The 22,645-nt window shown below is 42.4% G+C and overlaps 1 protein-coding gene across 1 annotated transcript in view; it reads left to right on the top strand.

The window, feature by feature from the left end:
- The first annotated feature begins 20,067 nt into the window (after positions 1–20,067).
- Positions 20,068–22,645, top strand: part of SOX21 (SRY-box transcription factor 21) — a 2,951-nt gene continuing 373 nt past the window's right edge. The window contains exon 1 of the mRNA XM_032277482.1: positions 20,068–22,645. This exon is cut by the window's right edge and continues 373 nt beyond it. Within this exon, the coding sequence (XP_032133373.1) occupies positions 20,560–21,390 (831 nt within the window). The 5' untranslated portion in view covers positions 20,068–20,559 and the 3' untranslated portion in view covers positions 21,391–22,645.

Raw genomic sequence — 22,645 nt, 5'->3', positions numbered from 1 at the left:
TGAGCCTTAGAGAAATGTGGGACATTATTAAGCTCACCAATATAGGAGTAATGAATGTAACAGCAGAGAAGAGAGAGAAAAGAACACAAAAAATAGTTATGCTACAATTAATTATAAGAAATAATTGTTGTAAACCTTCTAAATTTGATTTCAAGCACCAGTTTACACACACAAGAAGCTTGATGAACTTCAAGTAAGGTAACAATAAAGATAACCACACCCAGACACATCATAATAAAAATGTTGAAAAATAAAATGTTGAAAGTGAAAGGGGACAATAACTTCTTATATATAAGGAAACCCAATAAGATTAATAGTCAACTTCTCATTGGAAACAATGGCAGTGGAATGACATATTAAAGTGCTGAAAGAAAAAAAACTGTCAACCAAGAATCTTATCTTGAGCAAAAATGTCTTTCAAAAATGAAATTAAATAAGGCATTCTCAGGTAAATGAAAACCGAGATAATTTTTTTGCAAGAAGATTGATCTTACAAAAGCTATAAAGGAATTTATCGGGACTGAGAGCAAGCAAGCCCAGAGAGGAATTCGAATCCACATAAAGAAACAAAGTGCACTAGTGAAGGTAATAATGTGAATATAAAGACAGTATCGATGCATATTTCTTTTCCTTTCTCCTCCTAATTGAATTAAAAAGTTATTGTATAAAACAACATGTACATAATTTTATTTTTAGACCTATGACATATAGAAATGTAATATATTTGACAATAATAGTACAAAGGAGGCAGGTGGAGCAAAGATATATTACACTATGGCAATTACATCAGATGGTAACTCAAATTCACAGGAACAAAAGAACAAGAAATGATAAATAAGAAGGTTAAAACAACAAATTTCAAAAATATATACTTGTTTCCCTTTTTTCTTTCAGCTTCTTTACAGTTATATAAATGCAGCAATACATTGTTATAGTAATAATGATGCATTGTTATAACAATGTATTCCTTGGTTTGTAACACATAGAGATATGTAAACAACAACAGTATGACAAAGGGAAAGAGAAAATAAAGTTATAGAGAAGTAATGCTTTTATGTCTCACTGAAATTAAACTGCTATAATCTGAAGTCAATTCTGATACATTAAGATGTATATGATATGCTCTAGCACTATCACGAAAAAAATTTAAGATATGAAAAATTTATTAAGAAATTAAAATACTACATTAGAAAATATTCATTTAATGCAAAAGAAAGTAGCTAAGGAGGAATACAGAAAGAAAACAGACATGAGACATATAGAAAATAACAAGTAAATTGGGTGGCATAAATACAAGTATTTTAATAGTATTAATAGTATTTGTTTGAGCCCAGGAGTTCAAAGCTGCAGTGAACTATGATTAAATCACTGCACTCTAGCAAGGGTGACATAGCCAGATTCTGTCTCCAAATTAATAAACAAATAAATAATAAAAAGAATAAACACTAATATTTTCCTTGTCTTCCCTTTAAAAAAAAATCCTTTTCTCGTGGTACAACAGAACAAAACAAAACAAAACATAGTATTAATGTGAATGAGTTAAATGATCCAATAAAAATGCGGAGATTATTAGACTGAATTTTCTAAATGATCCAACAATATGCTATATATAAAAGACATACTTGGCCGGGCATGGTGGCTCACACCTGTAATCCCAGCACTTTGGGAGGCCAAGGTGGGAGGATCATGAGGTCTCAAGAGATCGAGATCATCCTGGCCAACATGGTGAAACACCGTCTCTACTAAATATACAAGGATTAGCTGGGCATGGTTGTGCATGCCTGTAGTCCCAGCTACTTGGGAGGCTGAGGCAGGAGAATCGCTTGAACCTGGGAGGCAGAGGTTGCAGTGAGCCAAGATTGCACCACGGCACTCCAGCCTGGGTACAGTGCAAGACTCCATCAAAAAAACAACAACAACAACAACAAAAAAACATGCTTTACACCAAAAGATTCAAATACGTAGAAAGTAAAGGGACTGAAAAAGATAAATCATGCAATGAACAACAGTAAGGGCCAAGAGCTGTGGCTCACGACTGTAATCCCAAAACTTTGGGAGGCCAAGGCAGGCAGATCATGAGTTCAGGATTTGGAGACCAGCCTGGACAACATGGCAAAACCTTGTCTCTACTAAAAATACAAAAATTAGCCGGGCGTGGTGGTGGACACCTGTATCCCAGCTACTTGGGAGGCTGACGCAGGAGAATCACTTCAACCCAGGAGGCAGAGATTGCAGTGAGCCAAGATCACGCCATTGCACTCCAGCCTGGGTGACAAGAGCAAGACTCCGTCTCAAAAAAAAAAGAACAATAAGAAAGCTGGAGTGACTACATCAATAACAGACAAAATAGACTTCAAAGCAAAAAAAAAAAAAAAAGTCACTAGAATTAAAGACAGATATTTTATAATGATGAAAGAGTGAGTCCATCAGGAAGATGTAACAATTATAAATATGCATACTCCTAATAACAGATCCCCAAAATTATAAGCAAAAACTGACAGTATTAAAAGGAGAGATAGATAGTTCAACAATCATATTTGGATACTTCAATTCACCTCTTTTAGCAAAGGGTAGAATAATTAGAAGATTGATAAAGAAATAGAGACTATAAACAACACTATAAACTAGACCTAACAGATATGTATAGAACATTCCACTCACATAACAACAGAATATGCATTCATCTCAAGTGCATACGGAACATTCTTCAGGGTAAATCATATATTAGGTCATAAAAGAAGTCATAATAAATTTTAAAAGTTACAATCATAAAAAGTGTGTTTCATTCAAAGTGTTCTCAGGCCACAATAAAGTGAAATTTGAAGTAATAACAGTAGGAAATTTGGGAAATTCACAAATATGTGGAACTTAAGCACACTCCTAAATATAAATTTGAAAAGGAAATTAGTGTATACTCTACAATGCATAAAAATTAAAACAGTACATTCCAAAATATTGCTTGCAGTTAAAACAGTGCTTAAAGGGAAATTTATAGTTGTAAATGCCCATATTAAGAAAAAAGGAAGATCTCAAACAAATAATGTAACTTTCCATCTTAAGGCACTAGAAAAAGGAAAACAACCTAATACTATATCAATAGTAAGAAAAAAAATGAACATTTGAGGAGAAATTAGTGAAACAGAAACTAGAACACAATAGAGAATACCAATAAAATCAGAAGTTGGCCCTTTAAAAAGATAAACATAACTCGAATTTTTATCTAAACTGACCAAGGGGACAAAAAGAAGACAAGGGAGCATGTATTCAGAGCTACCTGAACTTATATCTCCTAGGTTCAAATAAAAAAGAAGACTAAAATTACTAAAATCAGAATAGAAGAGAGGCATTACTACCAACCTAATGAGAGTAATGGATTATAAAAGGATTTTATAATCCATTTTATTGGCATACAATTGTTTATAGTATTTCCTTAAAATTGTTATAGGAAAATACTATAAACCGTTGTATGCTAACAAATTAGCTAACTTACAGGAAATGGGAAAAGTCCTATAAAGTGCAAACTACTGAAACAAATTTAAGAAAAAATAGAAAATTGGAGTAAACTTGTAACAAATGAAGACAGTGAATTAGTGTATTAGTTAGGGTTTTCCAGAGAAATAGAACCAATAGGGCTGTGTGTGTGTGTGTGTGTGTGTGTGTGTGTGTGTGTGTGTGTATGTAGTGAGTGGATAGATAGAGATTTACTAAAAGGAATTGCTTCACATGATTATGAAATCTGGCAAGTGTGGCTAGATTTCATTTGAAATTTGCAGTGTGGCCTGTCAGATTGGAGACCCAGAAAAGCCATTGGAGCAGATGAAGTCCAAGGACAGTCTGCTGGAGAATTTTCCTCTTGTGCAGGGACGCTAATCTTTTTGTTCTATCCAGGCCTTGAACTGATTGAATGAGACCCACCTACATTACGAAGGGCAATCTGCTTTACCCAAAGTTCACCAATTTCAATATTAATCCCATCCCAATCACTCTCCAACCTGACATGAAAAATTCAACCAACAGAATAATCAGGCTACACAATTAATAATTGATCTACTGTCCAATTGAGCTACAGAGTCAACACAATACATATCAAAATCCCAGCTGACTTTTTATAGATATGAACAAGCTGATCATAAAGAAATATGGAAGTGCAAGTGATCCCAAATAGCCAAAACAATCTTGAATAAGAACAAAGTTGGGGGATTCACACTTATCTATTTCAAAGAACACTTACAAATTAATAATAATAAAGAGACAAATAGCCCAATTAAAAATGAACAAAAAATCTGAATAAGCATTTCTCCGAAGGTATACAAATGATTAAAAACACAAGATGGCTATCATGTAAATGCAAATAAAAAAATCACAATGAGATACCATTTTACACCAACTAGGATGATCATAATAACAAAGATACATAATGACAAATATTAGTGGTTAACTAATATTAGTTGGTTAACTTTATGCATCAACTTGACTGGGCTAAGAGATGGCCAGAAGATAGCTGGTAAAGCATTATTTCTGGATGTGTCTGTGAGGATATCTCTGGAAGAGATTAGCATTTGAATCAGTAGATTGAGTAAGGAAGATGACACTTACCAGTGAGGGCAGGCATCATCCAATCTGTAGAAGGCCCAAATATTATATTATAATACTGTATTATAATACTACTACTATATTATTATAACAATGCTCTTATTATAATAGAACATTCTATTATTATACTATATTATAAAAGAACAAAGTGGCAGTGAAGAGGGGGCAAATTCATTCTCTGCTTCAGCTGGGACATCCATTTTCTCTTGCCTGTGAAGGTTCTCAGGACTTTGAACGTTGATTGGGCTTATATTATCACCTCCCAACCCCTTTCTCAAGCCTTTGGACTCAGACCAAGACTTGCATCATCATCGGCTTCCCTGTCTCAGGCCTTCAGACTTAAGCTGAATTACACCCTGGCTTTCCTAGTTCTCCAGCTTGCTGATGAGAGGTTTTGGGGCTTCTCAGCCTCCATAATCATGTAAACCAATCCCATAATAAACTCTGTGTGTGTGTGTGTGTGCGTGTGTGTGTGTGTGTGTGTGTGTGTGTGTTGTGTGTGCATGTGTATCGGTTCTCTTTCTCAGGAGTACTCTAATACAGTGAATGTGTGGAAGAATTGGAATCTTCAAACATTCCTGATAGAAATTTACATTGACAAAATCCCTATGGAAAACAACTAAGCAGTTAGCTAAGACAGATATTAGTTTCATTTTACAAATGAGAAGTTCATCAAAACATTAAACATGGAGTTAGCATATGATGTAGCAATTCCATTCCTAGGCATGTAGTCGACTGAACAAGTAAAAAAGAAGGGTGTTGGAAATCAAAATGAAAGTGGAGGAGGCAAAGAAAACAAGCCTTATAACACACCTTAAAAACAAACATCCTATGGGGATAAAGTAGCATTAACAGTTCCAGCCAACTCAACTGAAAGAGGTTTCTCTTTACTAATCCTAATGTCCAGCCACCTAACCCCACTGTCCCAGGTGAACTGGAGACATCTCTGTCTCTAGTCTTGTTTTGGCTAGTTTAAGAAATAGCATTTTATCGTTTACTTCCATTGCCTCATTTTATTCTAATCTTCATAACCTTCTTCATTAGCCTGAAGATGTATTATTATTACCATTTTACACATGGAAGGACTGGGACTCCAGAAGTTAAGCTGGCAACTGGCAGCAAACAAAGGTGGAACTCAGATGCAGAATGTCTGATTTCCAGTTTAGTGTTACTTATAGTGTGCTCTTCTGTATATTGTACTGCCTTTTCACCATATATTGCTTGTTCTTCCTGATAGTGTTTTATTTGGAGTGTTTATAGAAAACATTAATCACAGTATGTATTTTAATTGATGGGCTCTGCTGATTTCAGAAACCACAAAACCACTGCATGTATCAGATTGAGTAAGGAGTCCAGTCAGCAATGGAATTTATTAATCCAGCTCTGTAGACATTACTAATATTTTCCTTAAGCAACATATTTCCTAAAAGAGATGAAAGGAAAATGCCCACGGCTAAAGCAAGATGGATGGAGCCCCACCAAATAAACATCATTGAAGTATGTTATTATAGGTTAATTTTTCAGTAAAGCTTTGCATTCTCTAGCGATGTCTCCTGCTTCTACTCTTTTTTTAAACACTATCATTACTAGATGTGTAATTGGCCCTCATGTAAAAACATAACTGTTTTCTCAGTCTGATGAAGATAATTTATCCATATATATTTCAAAACTTTAAAAATAAGAAATTGTGAGTAAAAAGAAAAAGAGGTGTAGTCTTGAACATAACCTCTAAAACTAGGACTATGTTGAGTGACTTCAGAATCCTCTCAACAATAGACAAATATTACCAAGGAATATAAAATATTATACTTTTCTGTGTTTTTCTTTTTAATTATAATAGTCTAATACTTCAGGTTTGGACCATTTCTTTTTTAAAAGAATTTCCTTTAAGCTATAATCAATCATACAGGTGAAAAATGATATACGTGATCATGGAAAGTTTGTCTCTCTTTGAGGAAAGTAAAAGTGTGTGCCTAACTGGCTACTCCCAGAAAATCTGGAAAACAGAGCTTATTTCTATTTAGGCAGTGACAAACAAAAGGCTATTTTTTTTCAGAATCAAAAATTATGAGCCACTACTGAGAATCAGGAGAGATTACAGCACAGTCCTAGCTAAGCTGAGAGGTTCTTGGCTAACTTCTCCCTGCTTCTCCCCACCCAAAACTGTCTATAATTTTATAAGGGGCAGGTTGTCACCTACAGAATTTCTCCAGCTGTTGAGCAATTATTTTTGCATCAAGAGAAAGTCTCCTCCTGCATACTTTACAACCTGTATGTTTTCCCCCTTTAGTAATATTAAATCTTGCTCCTCAGGATCAAAAGGAACTAAGGAGTCTTCAAAAGAATCAACTTTTAAGCTAGTAGACTGGTTTACTTTGTCAATTGTAATAACCCTGTACTTTGATATCCTGGTGAAGGCTGTCCTCGTTATTGGTTGCTGCATAACAAACTATGCCAAACTTAATGGCTTAATACTACACGTATTTTATTATACTTCCTTATTTTATAGGTATGGTATCTGGGCAGGGCTCAGCAGGGTGATTCTTCTGTCCCACATGGCATGACAAAGATTATTTGGTGGTATTCTGCTGGTGGATGAGCTGCTTTGGAGCATCCAAAACAGCATCACTTTTGTGTCTGGCACTTTGGCAGGAATGGCTAGAAGGCTTGAATCAACAGGTACTGTATGTCAGAAGGCCTCTCTAAACAGGTAGACTTAGAATAGTTGGAATTTTCACATGGCAGCTAAGGACTCCCAGAGACCAAGAGATCCAGGTAGAAGCTGCGAAGCTTCTTACAACTGAGACTCAGAAGTCCCACATGACACTGTTACAGTGTCTTCTTGATCAAACAAGTCACTTAGGGCAACCCAGATTTGAGTGAGTTATTAGACTTCACCTCTCAATGAAGAAATAACAAAGAATTTGCCTCAATCTTTAATCTACCACAAAGTCTATAGCCATTGAGCATTCAGTAATTTCTGCTGTTTTCAGTAATTTCTACAGTAAATTAAATTTCTACAGGAACACAAAATCAACGATTCACCCAGTGAAGCATCAGCCTGTCATCCCAACTCCCTGTAGACTGAATCACAATAATTCTTTAAAAGTAGTGTAGTGTGGGTGAATGCTCATGGTAATTTTCTTCACCCATCCCCCTACAAATTCGCCCTCTGTGATCGTCACCCCATGCATTGCAGAGTTCGCCTAAGCATAGTTTTGTCTTGAAGATCCCTGCCTCAGCCTCCCAGCTAGAGCGCCTCAGTCCCAGCCCAGCAGCCCAGACCTCTGTCTAAGACAGAAGATTAAAGCATCACCAGTTCTCATAGTTTATGCCACTATACTATTCTGTGTTTATAAATGAATTCAGCATATGTTCCAGAAATTATGGAACATACCCGTTCCAGAATGAAAATCTTCATTATTGAGGAGAGGAGGGGCTCAATTATCAGTGGATGGGAGTTACATATATTGGCTCTTATTTTATGGCAAAAGTAATATAAAAACAAATTTTTGATGGAAAATTTCAAACACCATAGAAGTTTTAAAATTTATCCCAGGCTGCCATAACAAAATATGACAGTCTGTAGGGTTTAAACAAAAGAAATGTATTTTCTCACAGTTCTGGAGGCCAGAAGTCCAAGATCAAGGTACGACAGGGTTTGATTTCTGGTGAGACCTCTCCTTCTGGCTTGAAGATGCTGCTTTGTCCTCATGGCCTTTCCTCTGAGTGGGGACACAGACACAGACACACACACACAGACACACACACACACACACACACACACACACATACACACACATGGAGACAGAAAGAGAGAGAGAGCGCACTTCAGCTGTCTGAATACACTAATTTTACTGGACCAGGGCCTTACTGTTTTGACCCCATTTTACCTTAGTTACTTCCTTAAAGGTCTCATCTCCAAATATAGCCACTCTAGGGATTAGGGTTCCAACATACGACTTTGGAGGGGATACAATTCAATCCATAACAGAAGTTCAGCACAAAATCTTTAAGTCCCCCCTTCACCCACCCTCTTCCCAACCCACTCTTTGTAAATCAAATGGAGCTTTTGGAAATGGAGCTCTAATAATCATCCCAGGCTGCCATAACAAAAATAATGAGCACACCTGGAGCACACCTGAGAGCTCCCTCAGCTCCACTGCCCCAGGTCTAAAGAATTCAGAGTAGAATTCACGGTACTAGCATGAAAAGGAAAAAAAAAAAAAGCCATGTAATTTTTAGAATGTATCCAGTGAAAATGTACAATCACCAGTCATGTTACTATTCCATTCATTTTGTTAAAATACAAAAGCATATTTTATTCTGATAAATTTTCATTTTATAGTCAAGGCACATTTAAAAAGAGAGATTGAACAATTTCTTTTTTGAATATTTTTATTTTTATTTTTAAGATGGAGTTTCCCTCTTGTCACCCAGGCTGGAGTGTAATGGCGTGATCTTGGCTCACTGCAACATTTACCTCCCGGGTTCAAGCAATTCTCCTGTCTCAGCCTCCTGCATAGCTGGGATTACAGGCACCTGCCACCATGCCTGGCTAATTTTTTTATTTTTAGTAGAGATGGGGGCCTCACTATGTTGGCCAGGCTGGTCTTGAACTCCTGACCTCAGCCTCCTCAGCCTCCCAATGTGCTAGGATTACAAGAGTGAGCCACCGCACCCAGTGAGATTGAATAATTTTTATAGTGGAAACTTAAAAGCTGTTGCCTTTGTTACAGATACATCCTTAATAGCAATTTAAAATTAAGGACTTAAATAATGACCAAACTGTTTGGTAGAAGAGGGGAGGTGGGGCAGATTACACTTGAACTACACTGATGATAGAAGGTAAAAATGTGGGAGCGTTACTTGTGGGTATCAGAAGCAGTGTTTAAGTCATTTCATTTCCAGCACTACTCTAGACTTCATTCAGATTAATTAATTAATTAAGATTAGTTTAATAATCCTGTGTCTGAATCATGAGGTTAAGTCCTGAACCTCTCCTTTCTCCTTGGCTGTGTGCAAACAGATTCAGAGCATATAGTTGATTCATTTGTTCATTCATCAACAATTTATCGAGGGCCTGTTGCCAGGAGCCTTGCTAGGTGCTGAGATACAAAGATCAGTAAGATATGGTCCCTGCCCTCCGGGTGTGTAAAGTTAAGTAAGGAAACACATGTGAGTTAACAATTGTAACCAAGAGGTACTGGCACTAGAATAATTGGTGATCCAGGGTATGAAGAAGCATAAAGCAGGGACTCATCAACTCAGCCTCTTGAAATTGTGTCAGAAAAGGTTTACAGAAGAGGCAACTCCAGGCTGGACATAGTGGCTCATGCCTGTAATACCAGTACTCGGCAGGGCTGAAGCAGGCAGATTGCTTGAGCTCAGGAGTTTAAGCTCAGGAGTTTCACTGGGCAACATAATGAAATGCCATCTATACAAAAAATACAAAAATTAGGTGGGTGTGGTGGCTTGCACCTGTGGTCCCAGCTACTTGGGAGGCTGAGATAGGAGGATCACCTGAGCCCAGGAGGTCAATGTGGCAGTGAGCTGAGATTGCATTACTGCTTTCCACCCTGGGTGACAGAGTAAGACCCTATTTCAAAAAAAAAAAAAAAAAAGAAAGAAAGAAAAAGAAAAAGGAAAAGAAAAAAAGAAAAAGTAACTCCATATTATTACCAACAAATCCATCAGATAGATAGTATTTTCTTGCTAGGTTGTTGCTAGCCCCTTAACTCATTGCCACATGTCCCTAACAGTAAAGTCATAATTTTATTAAGCCAGCCCCGTGCCACAATGAAAGCCCCCTTTGGCCTCAAATAAATAAAGACAAATTTTTTATCTAATCCAGGGCTTTGTTTGACAGCAATAGATGTACTTGCTCGTAGACAATATACATGCATAAATGTCAAATACTGTTTTAAAAGTGCATTGAAAAGCAATGCTGCAGGCTTGCCTATGATCAGAGAGTCCAGCCACTCCTGACAACCGACTGGAATGTGAAATTGGCGGCTGATAATGAACAAAAGGACACGTCAACTAGGAAGTTAGTGTATAGAAACACTTTAGTGCACAAACAAAGCACTAAATTACAATGTGGCTCTACAAATACCAGGGGGGTGATAAGTCCACTAAGGTCATGAGTTAACTTTTCAGGCCGCTGGGATGATTAGGTGCAGATTGCTATCAGACTAATTACAATTCTTGAATACTTCAGAATTCTTGTCTGGTGTCCTCTTATTACATTCCAGTTACAAAAATTAGAAGGAATTATGGCATTTACTTGCTCGTGGGTTATTTTACCCTGTCTCTAGAGAAAGGGAACGCTACGGTGTTATACAAGTACCCTCATTTAAAATGTTTGGACCATGTGCAGTGATTGGGGGTCTTGGCTTGTTTTCAAGACACTAGGCACTGAGGCTGAACCAAGCAGTCACACGCTCCAGAAGTGGTGGAAGAAACTACAGAAAACTGGCCCAATGTCACAGGCTCTGGAGTTTGTGTCCAATAGTGTAGGTGCTGAGGCCACGCTCCTTCATGTGAGATGCAAATAGCACAGCAGCGTAAAACCAAGTTGAGGCAAATAGCCTAATACCATAACCAGGCCAGTGCTGAGCAATTATATTTGGCCAAAATCTATGCTAAGCTGATGGAGGAATGAAGGAAGGAGTTACTGCTTCGGTGTTCAGAGTTCGTGTACTGAACCAGGTGGAGCTCTTGTCCTAGAGATGAAGACTAAATGACTTATTTGGTCAACTGTCTAAACTAAGAAAAGTATAACCAAGCATAATTTCAGGAAGATACATAGATGCATGTGATTGAGTGGCAATGGGACCAGGGCTTAACTAGGCTGTTAAGCTCTGAAAAGAGTATGGGGACTCCCAGCATGCCATACATTGATCAGGAAAAAGACAAGGACACATACCAACACGAATTCTGTTCAGCTATGAACGGAAGAATCTAGACAGTGCAGTAAGGTAAGAAAAATAAATAAAATATTTAAGAATTGGAAAAGAAGAAAGAAAACTTTCAGTATTCACAGATGACATGATTTTGTACATAGAAAAAATCTCAAAAAAAAAAAAACTACAAATAAATGATTTGAATTAAAAATGGTTTTCGGCCGGGTGAGGTGGCTCACGCCTGCAATCCCAGCACTTTAGCATGTCAAGATGAGTGGGTGGATTGCCTGAGCTCAGGAGTTTGAGACCAGCCTGGGCAACATGGTGAAATGCCATCTCTACCAAAAATACAAAAAATTAGCAGAGCATGGTGGAACGTGCCTATAGTCCCAGCTGCTCAGGAGGGTGAGGCACGAGAATCACCTGAACCAGGGAGGTGGAGGTTGCAGTGAGCAGAGATCAGGCCACTGCAGTCCACCCTGAGTGACAGAGTGAGACTCTGTCTCAAAACAAACAACAAAAATAAAAAATAGAAATGGTTTCACAAGGTAGCTACTTACAAATTCAGTATAGAAAAATTAATTGTATTTCTATATACCAGCAACAAACAGAAAATAAAAGTCTTAAAAAGACACTATCTTTTTTAAAAGATACCATCTTGGCATGGTGCCATGGCTCACACTTGTAATTCCAGCACTTTGGGAGGCTGAGACGGGAGGATCACTTGAGGCCAGGAGTTCGAGACCAGCCTGGCTAAGGTAGTGATAACCTCATCTCTACTAAAAATACAAAGATTAGCAGGCATGGTGTGTGATGTAATCCCAGCTACTCCGGAGGCTGAGGCAGGAAAGTCGCTGGAAACCAGGAGATGGAGGCTGCAGATTGCGCCACTGCACTCCAGCCTGGGCGACAGAGTGAGACTCTATCTCAAAAAAGTAAAATAAATAAATAAAAGAGATATCATCTTTAAAATATGCAATTTGTAATGCTATCAAAAATTCTTTAAAAACCTAGGAATTATAAATGTGTAAGAATTTTATCAGAAAACTGTATTACTGAGATAAATGAAAGAGCAATGGAATTTCTCTCTCTCTCTCTCTCTCTCTCTCTCTGTCTGTCTCTTTTTCTCCTAAACTGCTCAGCAGCATAAATTTCTTTTTTTTTTTTTTTTAGACAGAGTCTCACTGGAGTGCAATGGCATGATCTCAGCTCACTGCAACCTCCGCCTCCGGGGTTCAAGTGATTTTCTTGCCTCAGACTTTTGAGTAGCTGGGATTATAGGCACACTCCACTACACCCAGCTAATTTTTGTATTTCTAGTAGAGATGAGGTTTCACCATGTTGGTCAGGCTGGTCTCAAGCGCCTGACCTTGTGATCCACCTGCCTCGGCCTCCCAACGTGCTGGCATTACAGGCGAGAGCCACCGCACCCAGCAGAACAATGAAATTAATGGAGGGATACCAAGTTCATGACTTAGAAGTGTTAACAATGTGAAGATGTCAATTCTCCCTAAATCAACCTAGAGATTTGTGGCAATCTTAATTAACGTTTTTTTTTAATTTTGTTTTTAAAGAATATTTGGGGCCAGGCATGGTGGTTCATGCCTGTAATCCCAGTACTTTGGGAGGCTGAGGTGGGAAGACTTTCTTAACCCCAGGAATTAGAGACCAGTCTAGGCAACATAAGGGGATCCTGTCTCTACAGAAAAATTAAAAAAAAAAAAAATAGTGGGCATAGTGGCACACACCTGTGGTCGCAGCTACTTGGGAGGCTGAGATGGAAGGATGCTTGACCCTGGAAGGTCAAGGCTTCAATGAGTCATGATTATGCCCCAGCACTCCAACCCAGTCCACAGAGCAAGAACTTGTTGAGAGAGAGAGAGAGAGAGAGAGAGAGAGAGAGAGAGAGAAAGAGACACGGAGAGAGGGAGGGAGGGAGGGGAAGAGAGAGAGAGAATTTGGAAACTGACAATCTGTTCTAAGATTTATATAGAAATGCAAAGGCCAAGAGTAGCCAAGATAGTTTTAAGTAAGATGAAAATGATGGGAGGACTTGTTCTTTATCAGAATTAAGATAGTGCAATAGAAAAAATTTTAAACGTAAACCAAAATAGCTCAGAAACCAATTTACATCAATTTTATTTAGGGCAAAGGTAGCACTCATGAGCGGATAAAAAGGCAATTTTAAAAATTAATGGCTCTAAAAAATTGAGTATCCATATGGAAAAAATGTCAAACCTCATACTATACATAAAAATCAATTTCAGTTGGATGCTGGTAACACAAAAATGGCTCCTATAAGACCAATCCTCCTATAAATAATAAACTTGGGACAAAAATATAAAAACCTCTGAATGCCTAGAAAACAAAATCAAAAATGAGCAGAAACTCAAAGGGATCCATTTGGAAAAAGGGCACTAGGTGGGTTTCCCAATTTTACAGCTTTTCACCTGTATGCATGTCCAGCAGTAGACACAAACAAGAATGCATATAGCAGCCAGTTTATAATGGTTACAAACTGAGAACAACCCACATGCTCATCAACAGGACAGCAAGCAATAAACTGTGGTATATTTGCACAACCAAATACTAGCAGCAGCTAAAATGAATGAACTACAGTGATACGCAGTAACACCGATGAATCCAAAGTGATACAATAAAGATTATATATGAAAGTTAGATAATAAAGATTATATACAAAGTATTTAACTTACGAAAACTTCTATGTTAAAAACACATTAAAATAAAAACATATTTTTAAGGCATACATCTAGATGGAAAACGATATGAATGAAAATGGCCACATTGGATTGGGCGAGGTGAGTAGAGAGTTTACTGGAGAGATAATTTAGTTAGATACAGGTTCATTGGCAAGTTTTATTTTGAGTGGTGGACTCATAAAGGCACTTGCTAAATTGTTAAATATAATTAACTAAATAAAACTGGGCCATTGATGGACCAGTTATGAGAGTGTATCAAGAGTCAGGAACTGTGATTAAACCGATTTTGTGTACTTGGGGTTCACAAAGGAAAGGTAGAAAGGGGGGGAAGGGCCGGAGAAGTAGGGTTGGGGGAAAGTAAAGACTGAGATTAGATAACATTGTTGGAGCAGCCTTTGGCTATCAGAGAAAGGGTAGAAATAGGGTTTATTCAGGGCAGGCAATTGTTCAGTGTTTGCAGTGGGAGGGAGGGATAGTGGATTGCCCCTAAGGCCAAATCTGTGCTGAGGACTATGGGAGCTAGGGGAGGCCTGGCCCCAGAACAGCAGGGATGGGACTTGGAGAGACTGCTTCTTCTGACTGGGGTGTCCTTGTTGTGGGGTTGGAATGCCTTATTGGAGAGATTGCCACTGGCACTCCGTCATAGAGGGAGTGGGGTGGTGAGTGAGTCACAGAAAGCTTGGAGAAGTAAGTGGAACTGAGAATCTGAGCTGGAAAGGGGCTGAGCCTTCTACTGGGACTCTAAGTGCTGGTGGTTAAAAACATCAGCTTAGTTCAAATCCCAGTTCTTCCTCTTATGGTTGTGTGACTTTAGGCAAGTTACTTACTCATTGGCTCTAAGGCTTCATTCATAGTCTGCAAACTAGAGATGGTAATGCTTATAACATAGGGTTTTCCTAAAAGTTAAATACAATGTGTGCAGAAGGTGTGGTATCTTAAGAACTCAATAACTGATAGCTATGTATTTTTATTATTATTATTATTCTTTTAAGGAGCAGAATTGCTCAGCAATTGAGCTCTAAAGCAGACCCGTCCTTAGATGGGAACCGGAATCTGAGTGCCAGGAAAGCACAGGGCTGCGCAATCCAGAAGGTGGAAATGGGGACGATCAGAGTGACTTATGTAAAGCCAGAAGCATGGCTTATCTACCGCCGTGCTGGGATACTTAAGAGAATCCCCTTTCTCAGGTTTGTTCTTTCTCAAAATAAACCAGGGCATGGGTGGTGATGAAATTCACAAGGAACCCCACCCTACCAAAAGCCAGTCTCCTCATTTAACAGCTACAGAAGGCTGGAAGTTTTCATTACATAGGCCAATGACACCCTACTGTCCAACCCTCCTTCATTCATTTCTAGTTTTGTTCAGGATTAACTCTCTCTCCCTTACAAAACAAAAAAGGCTCTCATCCTAAGAAAATTATGCTTTTACAGGATTCTTGGGATCTGACATAGGTATGTCGTAAAGTCGTCTGTTTTGAATGGTTCGTGTTGTCTTTTTTCTCTTAGGTTTTGGGGGGGGGCGGTGGCAGAAGGGGACTGTTTTTGACATTGTTTTTCGTGTTCTGTCCTCTAGGTAAAGCTCCTTTTGAAAATGTCAGCCTGCATGAGCCCTGCTCAGAAGACATGAGGAAAGGCGTTCTCCATGAATGATCTGTATATTTCCAGTTTCCAAGCATGGCAAGAACAGCAAGAATAAAAGGACAAAAATCTCAAAAGGATAAGAAATTGGCAGGCACTGGTGAAGGGCCACTCTTATAGCCGTTGCTTTCCATCATGACTGTTGACCTCAGACCTTCTTGTCTCTCTGGCTTTATGGAGATGATGTTGTCACAGTCTTCTCATTTCCTTCTTAACAGGACAAACAGGCTATATCACCTCTCTATGCAGGTATGAAAGCTTCTGAATTCTTTCACCACACTTGCTTAAGTACAGATCCCCAACATTCTCTAACAATAGCTGCCAGCTCTCAGTGTGCAAGGGTGGCTTTCTCTCCATTGGCTTTCTGTCTTTGCTGTGTTTTATCACCCCCATGGTTCTAGAATGGTTCTAGAAAAATGTGATAGTGAGCCACCTGGGTGAAACCCCAATGAGAGAGAGAGGAGGATGAAAAGATGGAGAAAAATTATTCCTTTCACATTGGGACCCAAGTATTCTCCCCACCCTCGTGGAAGAGAAAGCAAGCAAGCCAGCCTGTCAGGTTGCTAAGGTATTTTTTATTCCCCAACAATCTCATTGCTGCCTCCTAGTGAAAGTTTTAGAATTGAAAAGAGACCATTTGCTGGGGAGAACTGAAGAGGGAGAAGTGAAAATTGAATTTACACAGACCTACAAACTTTTTCTGAAGGAGCATCACTCAGTTTCTGATTTGATACATTTGCAATCACAGGTATCACTGTGGCCACCGGAAAATACAGACACACAATTCTACTGATCAAATTATACTGTTTATTACAATCAAGAGTTGACAAGATAAAGCCCATCAAACTTACACTTCTCCTTCAATTTATTTTCCTTCACTGTTAACTCACACAGGCTATTCCATTTCCTATATGCTGGGATTTTTTTCATCTTTAAGACAAAATGCACAAGAACAAAAACATACCTCTATCAATTCAAACACAAGATATGAGGAAATTATAAGTGAATTTATATTTTGGTACATATGAATGAAAATGGCTTGAAAATTTACTTTGTTAAAAGCTCAACCAGATTCAGACAAGAGGTGTGAAGGTTGGTTAATAACAGCAAAGCGTTGCCTTCCTTTAATGCATGGCTGATTGCGAGGGCTCTTTCTTTGGTTGTGAAGGGTTTAGGCCAAGAATATTGATACCCTAGAAGCCAAAAACTAAAACCAAATCTTTCCTATTTTGAAACGTGGGAAATTTCATTTGGTGAATAGACAAGCACACAAAGAGTCATTTTCTTTTTATGACACCTTTGTTACCCACAGTTCAACATTCTTGGACTTGAGAACGTTCAAATTTGGCTCATTTAATACCAATAGACAGACAATATTGTAAATGTATACTGAAAAAACTATAGCCAAAGAACTTTACATATATTATTCTTATAAAATATTGCACATATAAGCATACATTTCAATCATATATACAAACATTTCTTTCTAATGTAATACTTAATTGCAGTGGATTTTTAAACTAAAATTTGAAGAGTACGAAATCATTTAACTCACTAATATAAAACACATTTTCATAATCCTTCTCCCTTTTTGTGTGTCAAAATAATTTTCACGATTAGATTCAACTTTATTCACAATATTTAGTGAATAACAGCTTTCATGTCTTGTGCCCTATATATACACATGTTCTTTGTGTGCCAGTGTATCATATTTTTGTCTCAAACCTATTATACCAGTCAGTAGGTGAAAAGCTCGGAGATGATAATTTTGTAGTTTATCATCACAAAACTGTACATTTAATATTCCGGTCTATATAATTACACCTGTTAGTGTTTTCGTATTGCCCTAGCCAAAGTCTGTGAGTGACAAGAGTGTCTTTACAGAGCCTATAAAGGAATACGGTTCTGGAGAAATCAGTCCAATTGTTTTAACAATGCAAGGGCATAACTGATACAAAATTAGCATTTGTCAATACGACAGTTTCAGAAAAACACAAACATGCCACTGCTGATTCACAGTTCTGTTACTACAACTCTAATTTTTTAAGTCCCTATTCTTTTATTAAAATGAACAAGCCTAACTTTTAAATAAATCTGACGGCCTGAAACAGTTTTAATTCACGTTCATAATGACAATCAAAGCTTTTGTGTCTGTGTGTTTGTCTGTATGAACCGAATATAAATCGCATGAAGACTTAAAAGGTTAACCGTCTGTAGATGTTCCTACTTGCACATACCACGGGGCTAGGTCAAATCCCAACTGCCAAAGAAAGAAGGCAAGCAAGTTCTCCCTGAAGGACAGGCCAGCATATGAGTAAAACCTCCAGGCCGATCATGTTCTAAGTGTGCTGCAGCATATCAAGAAGTGAGGAAAACACGCAAACAGAATCATGCTGTTTGACTTTTGCATCGTGTTAACTATTTTTTAAAAACTACCCTAACTACTAAAGAAGAAAATTATACTTAGCATGAAAATATTCCAGCATTGAGTGATGGGTACGTTTTACTTCTGCCTTCCACAGAAACTACTTACACTTATTAATTTTAAACTCCTTCACCTTAGTTGTGCATGTAAGGGAGACACGGTAAGTTAACTGTACCTTAAAGAGATCAGCATATAGATGGTTCTGGTGACCAGGATTAAAACAACAGACAAACAAAACAGAATTTTGAAAGACTTGAATAGTCAGTCAAGGATGCATACTCAGCCTGGGCTAGCTGTTTTTCGGAAAGGTTGCCAAGAGTGTCCTTATTCCCTCCTGAACTATTTTTCACTCCACTACCTCTGGCTGGGTGCTTCACCAGTGCAAGAAAATGCGAGAAGCATCTGTTGCAAGCAACACCTGGACCTCCCAGGAAAATGAGCACTTACTAGGAACAGTCTCAAACAATTTCAAGGGTGAGTCTTCCCTTCCCCAGGCTTAACCCTCTTCCTGCACAGTTGGAGAGGCTCTCCTACTCTTGCCCGCCGCCTTCTTCCTCCCGACAAGGCTCCCGGGGCCGCAACCAGGGCAGCTGCACGCCTGGGTAGCCGGGGCTGACACCAGGGGTTGCCAACGCCAAACAGTGCGCAGACTCCGCGGCGCGCTCCGGACTCTCCACTCGCCTAAACCTGCTCTCAAGTGAAAAGGAGTGGGAGGAGGAGAATTGGGAGGGGGCGGGGGGCGGAGGGGATCTGTTAATTCGAGGTCCTGGGGGTGTGGGAGCGGGAGGCGGCTCCGCTGGTCCCTCCTCCCTCCCGGAGTCCCGGGCTCCACCTCCTCCTCTGGCCCCCAGATATACACACACAGCCGCAGCTGGACATGCACACCCAGTGCCGGCTCCGGGCGCGCACACACACAGGTAGCCACACTCACCTGAGCCGGTGCAGAGGGCGGCCTGGGCCGGGAAGGGGCCCCCTGCGCCGTGGGAGTGGGGAGAGCGCGAGCTGCTCCAGCGTGGACCTGCGGACTGAGGTGATGGCGCGTTTTCCTTAACTCTCCTCCTCCAGCACCTCCGCCCCTGCGCCGGCTCGGCTCTGGCCGCAGCAGCGAGGACAGAGGGGCCCCAGACGCGGCGGACTCGCGGGCGCACGCTCCCAGGAGCGCGCCGAGAGGGGCGCGGCGGCCCCGGAAACTTGGGCGAAGTTAGTTGCAAGTGCCGGGCGGCTGCCGAGAAGAGCGAGGCCGGGACGCGGCCGGTGCCCGGCCTGCGACGCCGCGCGGAGCCTGCGCTCCTCTCCGCGGCGGGGGAGCTCCGGGAGCCCTAAGTCGGCCTGCAGGCCTGGAAGGGCTCGGAGCGAGTGGAGCCGGCATGGCCCAGGGGACGGCCGGACGCGGCTCCTCGGCGAGCCAGAAGAATTTCCTCTGAGGCCCGGCGACCCACGCTTGCTCAAGCCTCATCCACCCTCCTTTCTCGCCCCTCCCGTCAGTCCAGCAGCCGGAGAGGACTCGAGAGGCAGGTGCTGCGGGGGACAGCTCCCCCTCCAAAAAAAAAAAAAAACCACCCAGCCGATTGGGGGTTTCCCATCGGCGCACCCTGCCCGGAGCCAAGAAGACCGGCTGGTGCCGCTGTATTTGTATTTATATCCATTGCTGTGCTCTGCGTTCCCGTGGCGCGCCCGGACACTCCTCCGCCTCCCCCTCCTCTTCCTCCTCCAGGGCCACCTCCCCTCCTTCCCCACCCCCATCTGCTTCTGTCAAATGAGAAAGTCACCGAGGAGAACCCAAACACTCCAGCCGCTGAGAGCCCCCTTTGGCACTTGGCAGCACGCGGCAGCGGGCTCCTCGGCTCAACTTGGTGGAGCCTCCGCGACGCAACTTTGGGGGCTGTTTTGCATTTAAGAGAGAACGACCGAGGAGGAGGAGGAGGAGCGCTCTGCCCGGCCGCCGCTACCTGCGGGGAGCTCGCGAGCAAACACCACTGGAGACGAAGCACCCAAAGAACGTCAAGGGCAAACTGCCGCCGCGGGGAAGTTAGAGTGTCCCGGAGACAACCTGCCGGAGCGCTCGGCCGGAGACCCTAGGGCGGCCCGGGGTGCGACGCGGCCCTGGGCTGGTTCCCCAGCACCCTCCTCCGGGGAGGGAGCGACGCCAGGGCGCGACGTGGGGCGCGGCGAGCCCCGGCGGGTCAAGCGGGTCCCCTCGGGCAGCCAACATTGATTTCCTCCGAGCCGAGGGCGAGGGCCCGGGCGGCGGCGGGCTGCAGCCGCGGCAGGGCGAGAGCATGTCCAAGCCGGTGGATCACGTCAAGCGGCCCATGAACGCCTTCATGGTGTGGTCGCGGGCTCAGCGGCGCAAGATGGCCCAGGAGAACCCCAAGATGCACAACTCGGAGATCAGCAAGCGCCTGGGCGCTGAGTGGAAGCTGCTCACGGAGTCGGAGAAGCGGCCGTTCATCGACGAGGCCAAGCGTCTGCGCGCCATGCACATGAAGGAGCACCCCGACTACAAGTACCGGCCGCGGCGCAAGCCCAAGACGCTGCTCAAGAAGGACAAGTTCGCCTTCCCGGTGCCCTACGGCCTGGGCGGCGTGGCGGACGCCGAGCACCCCGCGCTCAAGGCGGGCGCCGGGCTGCACGCGGGGGCTGGCGGAGGCCTGGTGCCCGAGTCGCTGCTCGCCAACCCCGAGAAAGCGGCAGCGGCCGCCGCCGCCGCCGCCGCGCGCGTCTTCTTCCCGCAGTCGGCCGCCGCCGCCGCCGCTGCCGCCGCCGCTGCCGCCGCGGGCAGCCCCTACTCGCTGCTTGACCTGGGCTCCAAGATGGCAGAGATCTCGTCGTCCTCGTCTGGCCTCCCGTACGCGTCGTCGCTGGGCTACCCGACCGCGGGCGCGGGCGCCTTCCACGGCGCGGCGGCGGCGGCTGCAGCGGCGGCCGCGGCCGCCGGGGGGCACACGCACTCGCACCCCAGCCCGGGCAACCCGGGCTACATGATCCCGTGCAACTGCAGCGCGTGGCCCAGCCCCGGGCTGCAGCCGCCGCTCGCCTACATCCTGCTGCCGGGCATGGGCAAGCCCCAGCTGGACCCCTACCCTGCGGCCTACGCCGCCGCGCTATGACCCCGCGGGGCCGCGTCGCGAGGACCGCTGTGCACACGTGTACATATGTATAGGTACTAGCGCTGCGGCCGTCCCGTGCGCCCTCCCGAGACCGGGGGCCCGCTTTGTATGTACATAGAATGTATAGGTGCCAGGCGGAGGCAGGGGACCCGGCGGGGCAGGAGAGGCCGAGCGAGCGAGGGCGCGGGCGAGCGTGCCTGTGCATTCGCGGCATCATTTCAGACCCGCACTTCGGCAGCCAACTCGAAAGCGGGCGGTTGTGTCCTGCAGCAGTTGGTGTTTGCTTTGCACTTCGGAACCTGTTGCGTTTTGATCCACGGAGGTGGAGGAGTAACTTTTTGATATGTTGGCCTTTCCAGTTTTGTTGGAAGTTTCTTGGTCGGTTTTGTTTTTGTTTCTCATTCAACATCCTCGCCCCTCAGCCCCCCAGTCCCCCAGCCCCCTCGCCCCCTCCCGGTCCGTGTTGCATGCACTCTGTTGAAAGGTGAGGTCTGAAATGGCTGGCACACGGGAAAAGCTGCTTGTGTCATTCGTTTCTGGGAGCGGGATGGCTCTCAGCAGCCTTGCCTCCCTGCTTGTACTATTTGAACTTTGCGGATCTCTGTTCTCTCAAGCAGAACTCCCAGACCGGATCCATTCTTGACCAGTGACCGGCTCGAATCTGGCCTTTTGTGTGTGAGATGATCACGGTTTCTTTTGTTTATCACGCCATATGCAAATCAGAGCAAGAGCTCTTTCTCAAGAGCAAGAAACGCCAACAAGAAATATGTGTGAGATGAAAGTTGTCAATTGGATTTTCTCCCTAAACAAACAACAACAAACTACTAGAAGTCTCCCTGAGTCCATTCGCTTGGATTTCTGACACAGTTTACAAAAAAAAAAAAGAGGGGGGAAAGGCGCTGTTCCTATTTCTCCTTATGGCTGAGTTCACCTTAAGATTGTAAATGTGTATATGTCAGTGAAAACATTGAGGCTTGGAAAATGTGTGATTTTCGTTGCCCTAAGTTTGAGTCGCTTTTAGACTCAAAAACATTTTGAGCGAATGTCAAAGTTAACTTTTAAAAATTGCGAAACTATTTCAGAATCGCAATTTTATCGAAGATTAAATCAGACTTTTTTGTCTGGTAATTATATATTTATTATTTAGCAAAACCGAAGGAAAAAAGCACAGAATTGTTTCAACAGATGTCTCTCATTTTCAGCTAGCATTTCTCTCCCAACTTGAGCTGGTTTAATGTGTTTTGGATTTCTCTCC

This window comes from Sapajus apella, unplaced genomic scaffold, assembly GCF_009761245.1.
Source record: "Sapajus apella isolate SASKATOON/1434 unplaced genomic scaffold, GSC_monkey_1.0 scaffold9, whole genome shotgun sequence".
NCBI lineage: Eukaryota > Metazoa > Chordata > Mammalia > Primates > Cebidae > Sapajus > Sapajus apella.
This window is presented reverse-complemented; position numbering and strand designations above follow the sequence as displayed.